Source organism: Seriola lalandi, unplaced genomic scaffold (assembly GCF_002814215.2).
Source record: "Seriola lalandi dorsalis isolate HSWRI2012SDOR001 ecotype SW California unplaced genomic scaffold, Sedor1 jcf7180002054658, whole genome shotgun sequence".
Taxonomy (NCBI): Eukaryota; Metazoa; Chordata; class Actinopteri; order Carangiformes; family Carangidae; genus Seriola; species Seriola lalandi.
In genome coordinates, this window is record NW_019525211.1 from 180052 (window position 1) to 197907 (window position 17856).

Consider the following 17856-nt stretch of genomic DNA (forward strand, 5'->3'; position numbering starts at 1 on the left):
GTGTGTGTGTGTGTGTGTGTGTGTGTGTGTGTGTGTGTGTGTGTGTGTGTGTGTGTGTGTGTGTGAGACACTGTGTCCTACCCAGTGTGACCCAGGATGGTGGCGTGGTGCAGCGGTCCTCTCCCGTTGCTGTCGACCTGGTTGACGTTGGCGCTGTTCTGCAGCAGGAACTCGCAGGCTGCCAGGGCGTTCTGGTTCCAAACACGACAACACGTGAGATGCTGTTTGGATTTTTATACACACAACCTACACGACCCTCTCTGAACATCTCCTTACTTTGTCACCTTGTCCAAACAGGTTAACACAATGAGACAAAACAGATAAAACCCTGCCGGTGGCACAGAAAGGCAGCAGGGAAAAGTGTTGATCTTGTAATTTTACACCAGTAACAGGGGTAACGCTAAAGATGCTAAGGTTAGCCCAAGAGTTTATCCGGCTAGCTGCATGAATATGGTCAGATAATTTCATGTCAATTATGAGATATTTTTAGTGCAAAGTGTATTTTGATTGGTGGGTGGTGCAACAGGAACGCTAACGAGAGTTTTTAAACAATTAAACAGTTTTTAAATAATTCTCCGTCTCAAGAGTCAAGACTGTGACTGAGTAGATAAATTAATAAATTCAGGTGGTAAAAATCAAGAGGATTCATCCTCTGGGGACATTAAACATTCACAACCATCATCAGAGCTCCTCCAGCACCATAATGTTACTCAGGTAAAAAAAACGGCCTGCAGGTGTTGCTAGAGGACAGGTTGGGGGGCGGGGGGTCTCCCTCACCGCTGAGACGGCCTGTATCAGCGGTGTGCTGGACTCCTCAGCCACATTGACCCAGTTGACGTCGGCGCCGTGAGCCAAAGCGTCGGCCATGACTGGGAAGTTCTGCAGGGCCGCCGATCGGTACAACAGCGCTCCCGGGTGAAGTCCGCTCAGATCCTCCTCTTCCTCGTCCACATCTGAGGGGAGCAGACAGTTAATTTCTCCTTTTTTAAAAAGGGAAAAGGAAGTTTTGACACGTTAGGGCCTTTTTTTTTGTTTTTTTACCCTTTTCCTCCTTTCAAGATTCAATACATATAATGTGGTGGTGTAACACTTTTCAAAATGTTCTAGTTTGACAGTCCATGTTAAGCACCTTGTACAAGCTTGTTTTTGCCAGCTCATACTGTATGTGTGCATTAGTATGTGTGTGGGTGTTTTATCTTACCTTTGTAAAAGCTTGTATTGTTCTTTTGGACAAGGTCACTGGGGCTGAGCCCTGAGGAAGGAGAGAGAGAGAGAGAGAGAAAGTGTGTGTGTGTGAGAGAGAGAGCCACGATTACAGGTTTATTCTGCTGACTGCAACAACAACAGCACCCACATACACACACACACACACACACACACACACACACACACACACACACACACACACACACACACACACATAAATACAGCAGAGTAGGTCCTTAGGATTATCTGCTTTTGCCGGATCACCAAGTTTGGGGATTGTGTGAGTGTTTGTGATCTTGTTTTGTTAACATCAGCAGGAGTAAGCGAGTGATGAACTAGACAACAAACAAGTAAACCAGCTGAGTTATTAAACTTTAACAGCCCACAGATTTTTCCATCTCTCCATCGTCCTCATGGTTTACCTGTGACCCGAGGCAGAGTGGCTCGGTTCGGTTTGGGCTTGAGCGGCGGCCGCTGTGCGGTCCGCTCCTGCGTGGCCGCCCGGTTCCTCCTGGCGCTGGATCGCCTCAGCGGGGGGTTTCGTCCGGTCTCTGGCAGCTTTTGGATGAACTTCTTTTCAACGTACTTTGATTTTATCCAAGACTCCTTGTCTCCTCTGAGGGACAGAAACGAAAGATTAGACAGAGAGAAAGATGGAGAGAGGAATGTGTGCTTACTGCTGATGACTGCGTAAACTAAACAAAAGAAGCCTACATGCAGGGCTTTGTTTGTCAGTATGTTTCTGGCTTCACTTGCTCTCGGTTTGACTCCACAACTTGCTTGGACAGCTGTGCAACATGAATGCTTAACACATGTCTCTTAGGCACTGAGTGTCTTTTTAATTAAGTGATAAATTCAGTTAAAAGGAGTCTATCTAGGACACAGCGTCTCCCTTTTTTACTCTTTATTACAGCAGAAATGTCAAATTTCTCCATGTTTATCAGCTGTGAACCATGAAGCCTTTGGTCCGTCCATGTGTGACTAAAAAATAAAAACATTAACACCGCAAAATATATAATTTTTCAAAAAGGAGTGCGCTACTGAAATAATCAAATGATGTGTGACAGGACTGAAAGCTCATGCCGCAGAAAGCATGCAGCCTCACAACAAGTTTCCGGACAATTTTAGTCACGATGTTAACCATCTGTATCTTGTACCTGTGGCACTTCCTGACTGCTGTGACACAAGAGAGGAGAGAAGAGGAAGTTAAAAAATAAGTCTAAAGAAAGTTGTAGGCTGCTGATATAACCATTTTAAACCACATGGCCCTTTTTTTAAAACTCAGCCACTGAATCACTGAGTCGTGGAGAGCTGCAGCAAAATCTGCTCACAATCAGAGTGTGACGACTTAGACTTAGGTCATGTAAAAATATGTCGTGCGCAGAATTTGACCTTCATGTGATAAACAGCAGGAAGAGATGACGAGCGTGTTGCTGTTGATTTCTGAGTGTTGTTGCAACTGCAGTAACAGTCACGTCGGATCAACAGCTTAATAAATGATGCCAGAAAGTCTTTAATCCTTGAAATTAATTTCCATCAAAGACAGATTTGTAGTACAAGTGTGGACTCTTGTCTCATTAAACCAAACATGACTTATTTAAAAGGCAAACAATTAAAACTGTCCAAAGCAATTGAGTAATAAATACATTTTAATACATGATTACAATGTATGCATGTAATTTAATTCCACATGATTTATTTTTGTCTTTCGTGTCAGGATTTATTTTCCCTCCATCATATTTGGTTTTCCATTCATCATTGTCCAAATCAGCGCAGTTTAAACGTGCCACTGAAAGTGTGACTTCATCCATTTTTCCTTTAATGCACTTTAGGCAGATATCGGTCAAACCATCCGGGGTTTCTCACATCTGTGGTTTGCCATCTATGGTAGACCATCTCGACTGCCAGTGGCTACTACATCAGTCGCTCTTCCTGCAACGTAATCACACTGTGCACTGCTTTCACAAAGACCAAACAAAGCTGACATCTCATTTTTAACAAAGCATGAGACGACCTACTGCTCATATCTCAATAAACCAAGATGTCTATTGTGGGAGATGTATTTGGCCACCCGAATTGAGACTGATGCTGCGACACAGACCGGCGAAGCGAAGTGTTTGATTAACGGCCTTATAATTAGCATATTGAGATGATAAATTGTAATTTAGGCCACATGTTCGCAAAGAAAACTAAATCTCAGACGAGTGAATAAAATAAAAGAGAAAATAAAAATGAATCATGCGAAAAAAATTAATCTAGAAATCTTATGTCCTTGGCCGTTCTTATTTCATTCCTTGTTCGTTTCTCCCGACTTAAAGGGGTAGTCCACCCATTTAGTACTGCACTTCTATAAAGTGCTATAAAGAGACTTCGAAAAGACATAAAATAAGAGCGGTCAAGACTGAAGCAACAGAGGCTGAGATATCCTGACTTTTACCCTCTGGTGTGGCTCAACGTTAAGAAACACTGGGTTACATTTCCCATAATGCAACCAAAAGCATCTTTTCATTAGATCCTTCCTGCCTGGTAAATGCCGACATCCTTCAACGCAGACGTTCTGTTATAAATGTGTAACCTCAAGCCTGAGTTTTCACAGCCTGAGTTGTACTTTCGTGCGTGTGTAAAGTGTGTAAAGGGAACTGCACGTCTAAAATCATTGGAATGGCCCTTTAACGTCTGCACGTTGGGACAGTATTGATGATTCGTACCTGGGACTGGACGGATGTGGCTTCTTGATGGTGATCTCATCGATCCGGGCCTCGTAGATCCTGTTGATTACTGTGTTTCCTAGTTCACACATCAACTAAAGACAGCACAGAAATAACATAATGCATCATCATTCTCACTGGAACTTTGTGTTGACACAGAAAAGGCAATAATGAGGTTGTGTAGCAGTTGTAGTTAAATGGTTAACTTACCTTAATGAGCTCTGGCTCCCAGGAGTCCAGAGTCAGGGAGCGCACTTTGGAGAAATGGACTCCCAGGCTCCTGTTAGACCGGAAAACTATTCAAACTCAGGTTTCAAGCCAAACGTGTGTATGTGCGTGTATATATGTGTGTATGTGCGTGTATATATGTGTGTATATACGTGTGTGTGTATACCTGTGTATCCCTGAGCAGACAATACAAAGTGTGATGCCCAGGTTGATGGAGGCCCAATCAGGACCGGGCTCTCCGCAGTCGCAGCACTGCCGGTTCCCCGGGATCGCCTGAACCTCCTCCAGCGCCTTGTAGCCCACGCACTCCTGATCTACGCCTCCTCCTCCTCCCCCGCTTGCCAAAGTGCTCGTCGACATCGAGCTGCAGCGCTGTCTCTGATAACCACACACACACACACACACACACACACACACAGATACGGGAATGAGGACACACAAAGGTATGAAACTTCCTCTGTACCTTCTCGGATTAAACTCCCACTGAGAAATGCAGATATAGAAGGCTGTGTGTGTGTGTGTGTGTGTGTGTGTGTGTGTGTGTGTGTGTGTGTGTGTGTGTGGGTTTGTGTGTAGGTGTGTATTCTCACTGGGCTGTGTGGGTCCTCTCTGCGCTCCTGGAAGGCTGAGGCGATGCTGTTTTGGACGGCACTGATCCATGCTTGCTGCTGTCTTTCTGAGTCCGCCTGCAACAGACAACACCTACACACACACACACACATGCACACACACACACACACACACACACACAAACACACACACATATGCACTGTGATCACCTCATTTCTGTGTACATGAGAAACGGACATAGACAAATTTTGACAAACTCACTTTGCAGGATGCACCATCACTCAAACACACGTACGCATGAACACGCTCACCCACGCAAACTCACTTTGACGGGGAGACCACTTCAAAGCAGAACCGTCTCTCGTTTTCGGAGCTGGGCTTGACTGTGCAAAGACGCAAATCCTCCACGACAACTGTGGGCTGGTCCTGAGAGCACACAGCAAAAACATGCAGGTCAGACTGCGCTTGTGTTTGCTTATATGTGCAAGTCTTTGTTTAAATTAACCTCTTTGTTCTGAGTTTGGCTATAAATGCTTCTGAAGAGATTATTTAAAAAAAAACAATGCATTTTAAAAATAGTGGTATTTATTTAAAGTATACCTTGAATTTCTTCTGATACACCAGCTGATTTTTTTGAATTGAAAACCAGCGTCTGGAGTGGAGAAAGAAAATGAAAAGGTCATGAAGTCCTTTGGATTCATTGTTACTTAAGCAGAAAAGGAAAAGACAAATAGTGGACACACACACACACACACACACACACACACGTGCACACACAGAGCACAGTTTCCAATAGAGAGGACATTTAAGCTCTTTTAAATGAGATCAATGGAGGGAGAAAATCATCTGAGATAACATAGTTGGGTAAAACCTGTACCTGCTCCAGGTCTTGAAGGCGTTGCTGGCTCTCTTATAGAGGTATCCTTCCATGGCGATCCCATTAGCTGCATCAGCATTAAAATCCATGATGGAGTCATCGTAGGACACATCCTACAAATATTTTAAAAAAGACAAATCACTGTGTGTTTGTCAAATTACAAGGAAGGGATTGGACACCTTTAGTTGTAGGTGTGACAGGATTTTTAGGATGTATCCAAAGGTGTTCTTTTAAATGTTTAAACAGTTTAACTTTATTACCTTTTTCTTGACGGCAGCATGTCTTTGCTCCATGTCCCTCTTCTCTCTGGCCGAGTTCAGGACGAACTGAGTGTGCTGTTGAAACAGAAATAGAGAGCGGTCATTCTCCAGACACCACTATTGATTTTTTTAAATGATGTACGTATTTCTCCGCTCATAATAACTCTCATAATGCATTTCACTCAATTAACTCTTCTTCGGGATGCCAGCATCAAAGATCTCTCATGTATAATCTTTAAAGCTTCATGGAACATTTACTGATTTGCAGTTTAAGTGAAGTCAGTGAAGTAAAACACTGACTTCACACTGCTTCAGTAGGCCGAATACAAACTCTGGTGTTAAAACCCAATGAGGAAATAGATTTCTTTTATTCAACCTAAAAGACTTTTTTTCTATTTGTGTCTGTTTAGTTGTCCTGTCTTTTCTGCCTGTTCGCTGCACTGAGGGAAAACTTTCCCCTTTTTCCTTTTCCTGCCCTCTCTGACATGTTTGCCTGTGTGAGAAAGTCAGACATGGAGAGAGATCAACAGGTTCGAGGCAGGTTATCACTCCTGCAGACTCTTCAGGAAACAGGAATTAGGAAGTGTTGAACATCCTGTGCCAAACTGAGAAACAACCCTGGTGGTCGCTCTTAGTAGAGAGTCTGTTCAGTGTATTATTCCTCCTTCTCTCTCCATCTTTCTGTCTCATCTGCTTATTCTTGCTCCTGTCATTTCCTGTTGAAACAGGAAGAGCTTTGCTGTGGTTTGATTTGGCCAGTGATTGCTGACATATTCATTTCCTGTTTCAAATTCTTTTCATTTATCAAAAAACAACAAAAAACAGTCAACAATAATAAGACTGCTAATGTTCAAGGTTGACAGTGGAAAAATGTTTTTCCACAGTCAAGAGGCAGGAATAAACCACAAATGAAGGACTAACCCCACCCCCGAATCAATTTAATTATAAACTGAACCCTAAAATTTAAAATGTGGGGGTATACCTTTTCGGTCCCCACAAAAATGTTGGACCCCACAAGTACAGTGGGCTCCCAGTTTTTGGACCCTTTAAATATAATAAAACAAATCCACACACACACACACACAGACACACACACACAGACACAGACACACAGACATGTGAAATATTTCCTGTTGTTGCTCACTTTTTCCTGTCACAATGAAAGTGTGATGTCAGCTTGTGACTCTTCAGCCACCACGCCCCCCAGAAAGATGCAAAAAAAAAAACGTCTGATGCAATTCACACAAACAACATCTACTAACATTAAAGATATCATGTGCTTTATTGTATACAAACATGGTTTCAACAGGTCTTACTGATATGTTGTATATCCCTCAGCCAGAATAAACATTTTGAGTCCATTTCCTGCCTCATAAACCGTCTGCAAAAACCTCTTTTTAGTGTTTGAAACCTGCATTGATTTCATCAGCTTGTGTACGCCTTCTCCTCTTTAACTCGCACGTTTCAACTTTTATGGTAGATTGGCGCCACTAACTGCAGTTATTCCGAAGATTCTGGCTGGTGTTTCATTTGTATAATTGTTGGAGGCTATGGGAGGCACACTATCAAACATTTCATGAGGAAAAGGCAAAGTTTAGAGAAGTATAAAAACACACAAAGACAGAATTGTGTGTAATCATCTTGTTAATCCTCAGATTTATCTTACAACCCCTTGGGTGGGTCCTCACCCCAAGTTGGTCTCAGCGAGGTATATATGTGATCTGTGCAGTGCAATGGTAAATTGGTGCATGTAGTGAAAAAAATCAATCCAGCAAGATGAAAGGTCACCTAACTCTGTCTCTGCCAGCTAGCTTAAGTGAGCCTGGTGAAAGCTAAAAGTTGTAGCATTAGCTAGCAAGTCTGCCATTGCAAAAAGTGATTAGAGACCCTATTTACATTGAACCGTAGATGCATTCCTCTCCTCTCTCCCAGGTCCAGCCTAAATAGCTGCCTTTCATCACATTGCGACAACGGTATTCACTCCTTGAAAAGAAGGTGCTCAGGTCATGGGAACGTCACTGACAGCCAAAAACCTTATGCTACGTTTTTTTCCAAGTTTAGAGATAGTTAAACAAATAGTTTGACATTTTGGGAAGGATGTTTATTCACTTTGTTGCTGAGAGTGAGGTGAGTACGGAGCTAGAGCTGGAAGTCAATTAGCCTAGCTTACCAAAAAGACTCATGCTGGGGGAACCGTTAGCTAGTCTTTGAACTAGGCTAGGTTAGCTGTTTCCCCCTGCTTCCAGATTTCCAGATTACTCCTCGCACAATGAAAGCACTGAACACAAGTTGCCCTAAGGTTAAGTGTCTGTTTTTCCTTTTTGTGATTTGTGCAGAGCCAGTTTCTTGTCTTTGATCGGCATGTTGGCACCTCACATGATGATTTGCAAGTGAAATAAAGTTGTAACAAAGGAAATTAAGTCACTGGGGCTCTAACGAGCTGTTACCTCTTCATTCAGTTTCCGTCGATAGTCGTCCAGTTCTGACAGTGACTGGTGACCTAGTTGGAAGAACTGTGCCTGGGCCTCCATCAGCGACAACATCTGACAGGGAGCACGAGAAAACGTTTACAAGAACGCCCTCAACAAAACCAGTAGAAAAAAAACTAATCCCATAAACCATAAAGACACACATTTTACATTAAAGATACAGACACAATATACCAACAAAAACACAAGATGGACTTAAAATAGGTCAACGTGAACTCACTGCCATCAGAATGTCTGTCTTCTTCTTGGCCTCAATGACATTAATCTGAAACACAAGGAAGCAGTGGTTTCAGAAACTTCATGTTTCCATGACCAAAAACTCAGTGGCCAGTGAAACTGCTGCGAGCCACAACCACAGTCCTGGAGTGAAGCCTCGAGGCAAACTTGTTGTCATTTAAAACAGCAAAGGCACAACTATAATCAGATGTTATTTTGTCACATATGTAATCTACGTTGAAGTGGGTCCTGCATATCTATGTTTCTATGCACACACACAAACACACACAGTGCAAAGTTAATGAATTAATAATGAGACATAGAGAAAATTAGAGATGAGAGATCCTTCATCCCTTCTTTCTCACCTCCAGGACATAGTCCAGGGCCTCAGACCGAAAGGTCCTGCGTGCGTTGAGCAGAGCATTACTCGCCTCCTCCACTTCATGTTGCTTCCCCCGTGGCGCCTGAGCATTTCTGGCCAGCGCCCCCTCCAGGGTTTCACTGCTGCGCTCAAACTCCTTGCGCACATCTTTGAACCGACGAACATCTCTGGAGGACAATAAGGGTAGAAAAGAGGGTTTGGTTTGATCGTTCTGTTCACATGTGTGTTTAGTTTCCACTTGACAAATAAGTTTGTGAAATCAGGCTGTTAAAGAAAATTACAGATGAGCCTTCTTTTTTTACATTTTGTTTTCTTTCAGTACAAAAGCAGAAGCAAGTTATGGGCTGATTCAGGACCAAAAAAGTAAGTTACTGTCTTGTGGTAAGTTTAAAGGGGGACACTGAAAATGAATTATAAATAGCATCAGGTTTACAAGCTATTTTGAGAAGACATACAAGGTTGTTCTTTAAGGTTTCCAGTCCCCCTTCGAATCTAAGACCCTTATTATATAATATACTTTCAAATATTTATTCTATGTATTTTTCTGTACTGTTTCAGTTTTGCATAACCACATTATGTGTGGTTATAACGGGCTCTCATTATAGTTTTTCTGTCATATTACTCTGTATTATATCGTGCAAAATTATATTAGCACTGTTACTTTCATTAAGCTTTGACAGACTGAGTAGGTGGGGAGTGGGGATAAATGCAGTTATGTTATGTATTATTCATGTGTTTTTTGTCTGGTATTATATAGTTTGAATTCAGTAAAGTTTGCTTGAAGAAAATAGCGTCAGCATTTCTTTGTTCCACCAAGTATTTGATGAGAAAAGTGTAGACGTGCTAGCAGCTCAAACCACATTCAAAATGTGTCACTGGCTAAAAATTCAGCTAATGTGCTACTGTCACATGCTATCACACATCCTCTCTCTCATCTAATCTACCATATCATTCTTACTAATGAGAGCAGAATGCAAGACAAAGTATGAGGAGAAGGAAAATTACGGATCATAAGCCTCAAATATTTTTTTTCATGCGGTGGGCTAATGGCTGGCAGACATGCAGAGGAGTGACTCAGTCTGAAGAAGTGCATGAATTACACTGTGGGAGAAACGCACCAAATACAAAAAGACTAGGTGAAATAAACAGGGAAGGCCGCCAAAGCGGCTCACTCACTCTTTCACAAAGGTCTGCAGCTTTGTCTTGACTGACTTCTGTGTGGTCTCAATCACTTCCTAGCAGGGAAAAGGAGAGAGACAAATCTACTACAGTGAGCACAGAGAACTGTTAAATGTCAAAAGTAATGCATTCAACGGCGTGCTGCAACTTTGCTTGACCACATACTGCAGCTGATAAGCGTCATGACGGCAATGGAAACTGTGTACAGAGACAGTAAATCAAAAGCCTGACAAAAAGACAGACATTACTCACCCCCTGCGCCTCCAGGATAATAGACAGCTTTTTGGAAAATGTGCCCAAACACTCCTGCAGGACAGTGATCTTAGATTAGACTCTGCATTTCATCAAATCTTATCAACAATTTTCATGTTTTTCCTCTAAAACAACCCTTTCTGTAAGTGCTCTCAAGTTCAAATCACTCAACTCAAAAAAATAAAATGAGCATCTTCCAGATATGCATACAAGTTGAAAAGCATTTTCCTTGAATACACGGCACAATCTTAATGGGGAAATGACGGTTTAACACTACATGGGAGATAACATTAGTGTATAAATAACTCCCTGATGACTGGTATGTCGGTATGCTCCTCTCACCTCCATCATATTGTCCCCGGAGCACTGGGGTCCCAGCTCCCGGAGGCCGTTGACGAAGCTCTTGCTGGTCTGGCAGTAGACTCTGCCTGCCTCCAGCATGGCCTGGCATTGTTTCACAAGCTGCAGGACACAGACATGCAACACCACAGTCAAATATCACACTCATCCTGGACACTTCAAATAGAAGCACTTGAGGCAACAAACGGCCGGTCATAATCAGGATGAATAATTAAACATAACGAGGAGTTATTCCTGGAGACCAACCATTAAAGCAATGAAACAGTCTAAGTGAGAAGTTACTCAAATTTAATGTAATCACTGCAACTACTGAATATAATAACCCACAGCTTCTGTTAAATACTGACCAGAGTTCTTTAAGCTGCAGTAGAGTAGATTTTAAAGGCTGGGTATATGTACTGAGTCAAGATATCTTACACATTTACAGATATACAAAATGACTGCACATACAACATGACAGTTTGAGCTTTAAACAGTCATTTCTAGTAAAAAAAAAGAGTAAATTATAGCTACAGTCATTGATTATTTTGGCCACATGGAAGAGGCAGAACAAGCTATAAACCAAACCACACTTCCTAAAGTTGTTATGGCTGAAGTGTTAGCAAACATAGAGCAGGCAAAAACTCCCATTTGGAGTCATGTTACTGGCCACAAAAGTAGGTCTAATATTTATTTGGATCAATTTGGTCTCCACAAACTCCTGAGGAGAAATAACTGGCTCTTCAGCTGCTAAATGCTCCACTGTGTTTGTAAGCTAGCTGCTAGCTGCTAGCTAACTGTTGTAAGGTGCTTAAAACCAACACAATAATGGGACTACCGTTCATTTGATCCTGCAAAATTGATTAATGCAGCTTTGAATTACCTATAAATAAATAAAAATTACAGCAAAAAATAGATTTAACTTGACTTGAGCAAAAATAAAAGCTGAAACTGCAGCCAACCCACACAGGTTTTTTCCACTTGTGCCTGATTAGGCCTCTCTTCTTCTGTGTGACCACGTACACGCTGTGCTTAAGGTTACACTGAGTATTTTGAAAGAACTAATTATGCATTCTTCCTCTTACAAATGAACATGTAAATTATTAGGCAATAAAACACACTCTTAATCAATTCAGTATGGCCCTGTCTCTCTTGTCCTGCTATTGCCAGTAGCTTATGATGGCTAATGTTAGCTAATGTTAGCAAACTGCAGATATTGCTTTGCAACTGAACTGAACTGACTTTATGAGTCTCCTCCTCTTGTGCTATTGTTATGCTTTGTCGTTTCTATTGCTACACTGAGCTTGGTGACATCGTTACTCCCTCTTATTCAGAAATAATTGAAAACAGGAAAAGAGGAACCTACAGTTTATTTTATCTTCCACTGACATATGTGACAAGATACAACAGGCCAATGTGTCGGCGATAGTAACAGCCTGTTAATAAATCAGTCACTCTCTACCGGGCAGCAGATGTCGCCTCAGCTACCAGCTTATTATGCACATCGAGCTAAAATAAATCCACTTTAATATAACAAATCCTACCTTCATGAAGATTATAATGCTCAGTTTTTGTAGAGATTGTTTTAGAGAGGTGTTGATTCAACTGTAGGAGGCTTTAGTTTTAGGTCAACAGGTGTCCATTATTATTCTGTCTATGAGTGTATGCTAAATCATAGAAACACACTGAAAACTCTGTATAATGCACCAACCACACCACAGACTACATCCTGATCTTAACTTAAGTACTGTTTTGAGGTACTTGTCCTTTACATGAGTGTGTCCATTTCCATCCTTTATACTGCTTTATACTTTTCCAGTACTTCCTTAGTAAAAGGAAATATTGTACTTAAACATAGACTACATTTTATCTCACAGGTAGAGCAACTTTGCAGATCAAGATTTTACGTACAAAACATACGATTATCTTATAAAATATGACACATTTTATAAGATATTTATGTTGATACATAGACAATTAATACATAGATTAAACAATCCAACAGTATATAAAATAGTTAGAGCTAGCTCAACCTAGACCAACATTAAATTTAATCAAAGTTCTCACCATGCAGAATAACACTTTAATACTTTACTTTTACTTAAGTGCCATTTTGAACATTTTGGATGCAGGAATTTTAATTCCAATTGTTACTTTTACATTCGAGATGATACAAAGAACTTTATTCCAACGTTATGTTTTAATCTGTCCTCAGATCAGGCTTGTTACAGCATGATACAGTGCAGCATGGCAGCAGAACAGGATTACTTTTTCTTTTTTTTTTAAGCTAATCTCACAGCTAATACGTCTGGTGCTCATGCGGGGAGATTTGTCTCTCTGTTTCTTTGACAGTAGGGTCAGAGTTCAGCGACGGAGCAGCAACACCGGAGCTCGTACAGAGCCAGTTTTTTGCTCAGGAGGAGATAAAAGTTGCCTGAAGGGCTTGAACCCAGTTAGTCCAGTTTTTCTAAATCACTATGTCTTCCTGTTGCCACACATTAATCACTCACATGTCTGCGGCTTTGCAGTGAAAGTTAAATAAAACAGATGCTTTGTTTAGGACTTGCAGTTTATTTCCATGCAGTTTTTTTGTTATTTGATAAATGATGGAACAGATAGAAACCTGCGCTGCAGAGCCATAAACAGCACAGAGTGGCACTGCATCCTAATTTATGTTTGTTCAGTATCATCAGGGAACAGAAACACAGCATGCGACCTCTGAATTGAATAGATATGAAACTGCAACATGTTTGAGCACAAATACGCAATGGGGAATATGGGTTATTGCATCAAAGCAGAACAAGCTGTAGTTCTCTCTGCTGCAGGACAATACGATGGGGAAGCCGCACCTGAAGCTACTTCCTGCTCTATTTCAGGTGAAATACACTTAAACCACCGTCACCCACCTCTCACTTCACTGCCTCCAAACATGAGGAGCATGTTTCCAACGACAACTGATACCTGTGTGTGCATGTGCATGTTTGTTTGTTTGTTTGTTTGTGTGTGTGTGTGTGTGTGTGTGTGTGTTGGAGAGCACTGACTCGGGATGGTGTTATAAAAGTGGGTGTAGGTGTAAGGGGTGATGTATCTCACCTTGTCTAGTCTTGTCTCGAGTTCGCTCACATCGTTTTGGACGACTTCAATATCCGCTCTGAAACAGGCAAACACACACACAGAGTCATACACAGGATCTTGGTGTCAAAGGTCGCCATAAATCCACTTAGAGTAACACATGAACACTAGAGATATTCCCGTTGCATTTTATGGAGAGAGGTCAGTGCCAAACATGTGGTGAGTTTGGAAGAAGTTGAAGTCAGGGTGATTTTAGTGCTGAAATGATTAGTCTATTAATCTTTGAGACAATAGAGGGAAAATCAGTGGAGGATTTCAATCAACACTTAATTGTTTAAGTCATTTATCAAGCACATGTGGCAAACAAATGCTGCTTTTCTCTCTTTTACGTGACAGTAAAGTTGGTAAAAACTCTTGATTGGATAAAACAAGCAGTATGAAGATGCCAACTCAGGTTCTGGCAACTTGCAATGGGAGTTTTCAGACATTTTATTGACTAAATGCTTCTTCAGGACATATTTCCATTATCATGAATGTTCCCCATTTCATTGCCTCTGTTGCATGTTTTAATTCAAAGCCGACAGCGTAGCATTACAAGGCCTCATATGACATGTTTACTCTCTTGTTTTTCTTTCATGTTTATTCGTGTACACTCTCTCTTTTAAATAAACCATTGATAAGTAAAATGAATGAATCGCTAAATTAAAAAAATAATCAACAGATCAGTCGATTGGTTGCATCTCTTCAAAACTTCCACAACAGTTAAAATAGTTTTCATACAACAGTCTGTTTTGTTGTTTTGATGTCAGAATGAAGCTGCAGCGTTACTGCGAGTCAGTACGCCACATATTTCAGGTCATGTGCATATTTTTTATACTTGCTTCATTGTGACTGAGCTTGACATATTTGGTATTTTTAGCAGTTTTGCGACCTTGAGTAGAATTTGAAATGAGTTTGTGTGTAGGCCTGCAGACAAAACATCCACTCTTTTTACTCCCGAGTATCTAATTGATTAAGTTTTTCCCTCCGTGTACAAACGTCGGCCTCCTCACACATGTGCACAAAAGCGCCTCAGACGTCCTGTGCGTGGCTAGTTTGTCGGTTCTTGGTGTGACAGTCAGTATCTCTTTCTGTCTCTCGTCTCTTCACATACCAAGAGCTCAACCATGTGGTTTCCGCTGCCTTCCACCAACAGTACAGAGACACAGAGAAAGAGAGAGAGAGAAAGGAAGAAAAAAAAAAAAGAGAAAAAGAGGCGAGACTGAGTGGAGAGAGAAGAGAGAGGAGGGCCTAGACAGACAGTAACTGTTTGTGTTCCTGTGTTTGTTAGTGCGGGGATGTTTGAATCAAAGCCTGAGGTCATGCCTTCTTGCAATACGACCAAATGACAAGTCAGCTAAGGAGAGTGGGGAAGGAAAAGAGAGGGAAGACTGAAAAAAGGCCAAGAAGAGGCAGATAAAAGGATTCCTCTCTTAAAGAGACACCTCCTTTTCATTTCTCCCTGAACTAGTGTCACAGTTTTCGGATGCACTGGAGACAGAGAGTAAGAGAGCAAATTAAGACAGAGCTAAAGCTAAGTTTCCGCCGTGGTTCTCCCCACAGAAAACACACTTCCTGTCTCTCCTGTTGATCACCTCAGCACATCAGCGCCTCACTTCCTGTTGCCCTCCCACCCCCATCGTTACCTAGCAACAGGAGGCAGCACATTTGAGTGGCTGTCCGGCGTTGTCAGTGCAGCTTTCTTGTCCCCTGTTTTTCCTTCATTCACCCTGTTTATCCGTTTAATTGACCGTGTTTACGTGTGTGATAACTCGGGCCTTCCCTGTCCCTCCTTTCCTTCCCTTTTCCGTCGTTCCTTCCCTCTGCTTCTCGGCCTGAAAAACGAGACCTCGCCGCTGCAGCTGCCACAGCTCAAACTTTCCAGCACTGTGAAGGCCTCATGAATTCAATACAGGCAACAGACAGAGAAAGAGAGAAGAGAGAGAGAAAGAGGGACAGGGAGAAAGAGAGGCCCAGACCCAGGACTGAAACATGCCAAATCAGCTGGAGGAGACGACACCAGCCACTGTGCCACAGGCAGGATGCCAAAAACTGTCTGGGCACACCCAAGCTCTGTCAAATTCTCTCGAAGCTGCTTGCAAAACCAACTCAGTGACACTTCCCTTTTGCCCTTACAGCAGATGCTGATTCTGTGTTGAAACCAAACTGACTGTACATCATGGCTGACCATGCACAATGGTACCTTGATTAGGAACTTTTAAAGGCTTTTTGAAAGAGGTTTTATGAGCTTAAAGTAAAGTCGTGCACGCATGGGGGATATCAAGAGTGTTTGTGAGTTTTTGACAAATGACTACGATATTGAATTTCCAGGGTTGATACAAGCTTCCTGTGGTTCAATGACACATCAGACCTTATCCGACCTGTGATCAGTCTTCTCAGCCCTGCAAGTTTTCATGCCACATTCCTTTCATTGACCAGCAACTGAAACTCACTGAAGCTAATATTTTTTTGGGGGGGGGGGGTTGAAAAGCCACAGAAACAAGATGACGCCACTGTACCTGCCTGTAAATGAATGGTAAATGGTACAAATAGAACTATATGTTGTTTTATAAGTAGAAGAGAGTTTATCCGCCTTTGTAGAGCGACTTTAAGCTCAGCAAACTCAAAGAAAGGTGATTTTGAGGGGGGGGGGGGGTTTACTGCTGGAAATCATAGATCAGCCACAACTCCATTGACTTTAACAATGAGTAAAGTGAAACAGGTGAAACTCTTACCTGAAGCGCGGGGAGTCTTTCAAACACTCCTCGAAGTCCAGTTTGACTGTCATCCCTCCGTTTGACTTCAGCTCACACACACATACACACACACATACACACACTCTGCTTTAAGTCTTCGGACCGTCACTTTAGCCGGTGGTGGACAGCGAGGAAACACTAAATCTTCTCGGTTTTAACGCTGCACATCGGCGGCCTGACTCATGGTCCTACGCCGGACGTTTTCTCTCTCTCTCTCTCACACACACAGACACACACACACACACACAAGTACAATTTGTATTCCTCGAGCAGCTCGTCCTGTTCGCCCGACCTGTCGCACATCCAGGGCCAGAGGACGACTTGTCACCACTTATGAATGAACAGCAGGGGACGTCAGTTGCGTTATTACCATCTTATCCGGTTCATAAAAAGCGAGATAGGATGCTGCGGAGAGCGCCAAGTTTATCGAAAGGTATCCGTATATTGATCAAACCGGATCGATATTCCCAAAATGAGTAAGATTGAATCAGCGGGCAGCCTGTGGATTGGATGTGAGCTTGTTCCCACGGGTGCCTATTGGAGTACTACTCACTCTCTTACTCTCTTACTCTCTCTCTCTCTCTCTCTCTCTCTCTCTCTCGCTCTCTCTCTACACTAACACACACTCAAGAGGTCCATCCCCCCCACCGTACGTCTCTCTATTTCCGGGTTTCTTACTCATGTCAAATTGTGGTGAAACTGCACAAAATTAGAGGTTACACTAACTGGGTTATAATAACTTTTAGGCTAAATCCTTCTGGTTGCATCATGTAAAAAAAAACAAAAAACGTAATTTAATTACCTCCAATCTAACTGAACTGTTGACATTTGATATCATGGCTTCATACAGCTGGCCATGTGGACACGCTTCTCTCCCTAGTTTTGGTTTCTGCAGTTGCTGTTTGTGTATTCCACTCCTTTCATTGAACTGTGAGATTCACATGCTGAAGACTGGGTGTGTATTCTTGTCTGGCAACCTTGTCTGTGTTTTTTTTAGAGAAGGAACTATAAGACATCCACTGCAAATGAATACCTTACCTTGTATGGAAGCTCACGTCTGCCAAGAAAAGAAGAATTAACTAGATTAATATTCATGCAAAAAATGAGAAAACTCTGGTTAAAATTGGAAAATTTAAGTCAAAATTATGATTTGCTAAATATATTTATGAGATACTGAGTGGATATTGACTTACTAAATCAAATGATAGTGTGTCAAAAATGTTAAATAATAAAGTAAAAAGTAAAAGTGTGAAATAGTGAGTGTAAATAAGGATTTACAAAGT

The 17856-nt window shown here is 41.9% G+C and overlaps 1 protein-coding gene and 1 long non-coding RNA gene across 2 annotated transcripts in view; one reads left to right on the forward strand and one right to left on the reverse strand.

Annotated features, from left to right (window-relative positions):
• The window catches only part of acap1 (ArfGAP with coiled-coil, ankyrin repeat and PH domains 1), a 21408-nt gene extending 4260 nt beyond the window's left edge, over positions 1–17148 (reverse strand). Inside the window, exons 1-20 of the mRNA XM_023420823.2 lie at positions 16553–17148; positions 13800–13857; positions 10710–10829; positions 10368–10421; positions 10113–10171; positions 8920–9103; positions 8559–8603; positions 8297–8392; positions 5850–5924; positions 5590–5702; positions 5313–5364; positions 5038–5138; positions 4733–4844; positions 4309–4520; positions 4125–4194; positions 3915–4009; positions 1629–1822; positions 1202–1252; positions 778–953; positions 82–191 (exon numbers count right to left, since the gene is read on the reverse strand). Coding sequence (XP_023276591.1) covers positions 82–191; positions 778–953; positions 1202–1252; positions 1629–1822; positions 3915–4009; positions 4125–4194; positions 4309–4520; positions 4733–4844; positions 5038–5138; positions 5313–5364; positions 5590–5702; positions 5850–5924; positions 8297–8392; positions 8559–8603; positions 8920–9103; positions 10113–10171; positions 10368–10421; positions 10710–10829; positions 13800–13857; positions 16553–16605 — 2030 coding nt within the window. The 5' untranslated portion in view covers positions 16606–17148. The remainder of the gene's footprint in view (positions 1–81; positions 192–777; positions 954–1201; positions 1253–1628; positions 1823–3914; positions 4010–4124; positions 4195–4308; positions 4521–4732; positions 4845–5037; positions 5139–5312; positions 5365–5589; positions 5703–5849; positions 5925–8296; positions 8393–8558; positions 8604–8919; positions 9104–10112; positions 10172–10367; positions 10422–10709; positions 10830–13799; positions 13858–16552) is intronic.
• On the forward strand, positions 100–1841 carry LOC147818274 (uncharacterized). The gene is made up of 2 exons (XR_015438129.1): positions 100–213; positions 1588–1841. It is a non-coding gene; the product is annotated as an uncharacterized LOC147818274 (long non-coding RNA).
• Positions 17149–17856: the final 708 nt, after the last annotated feature.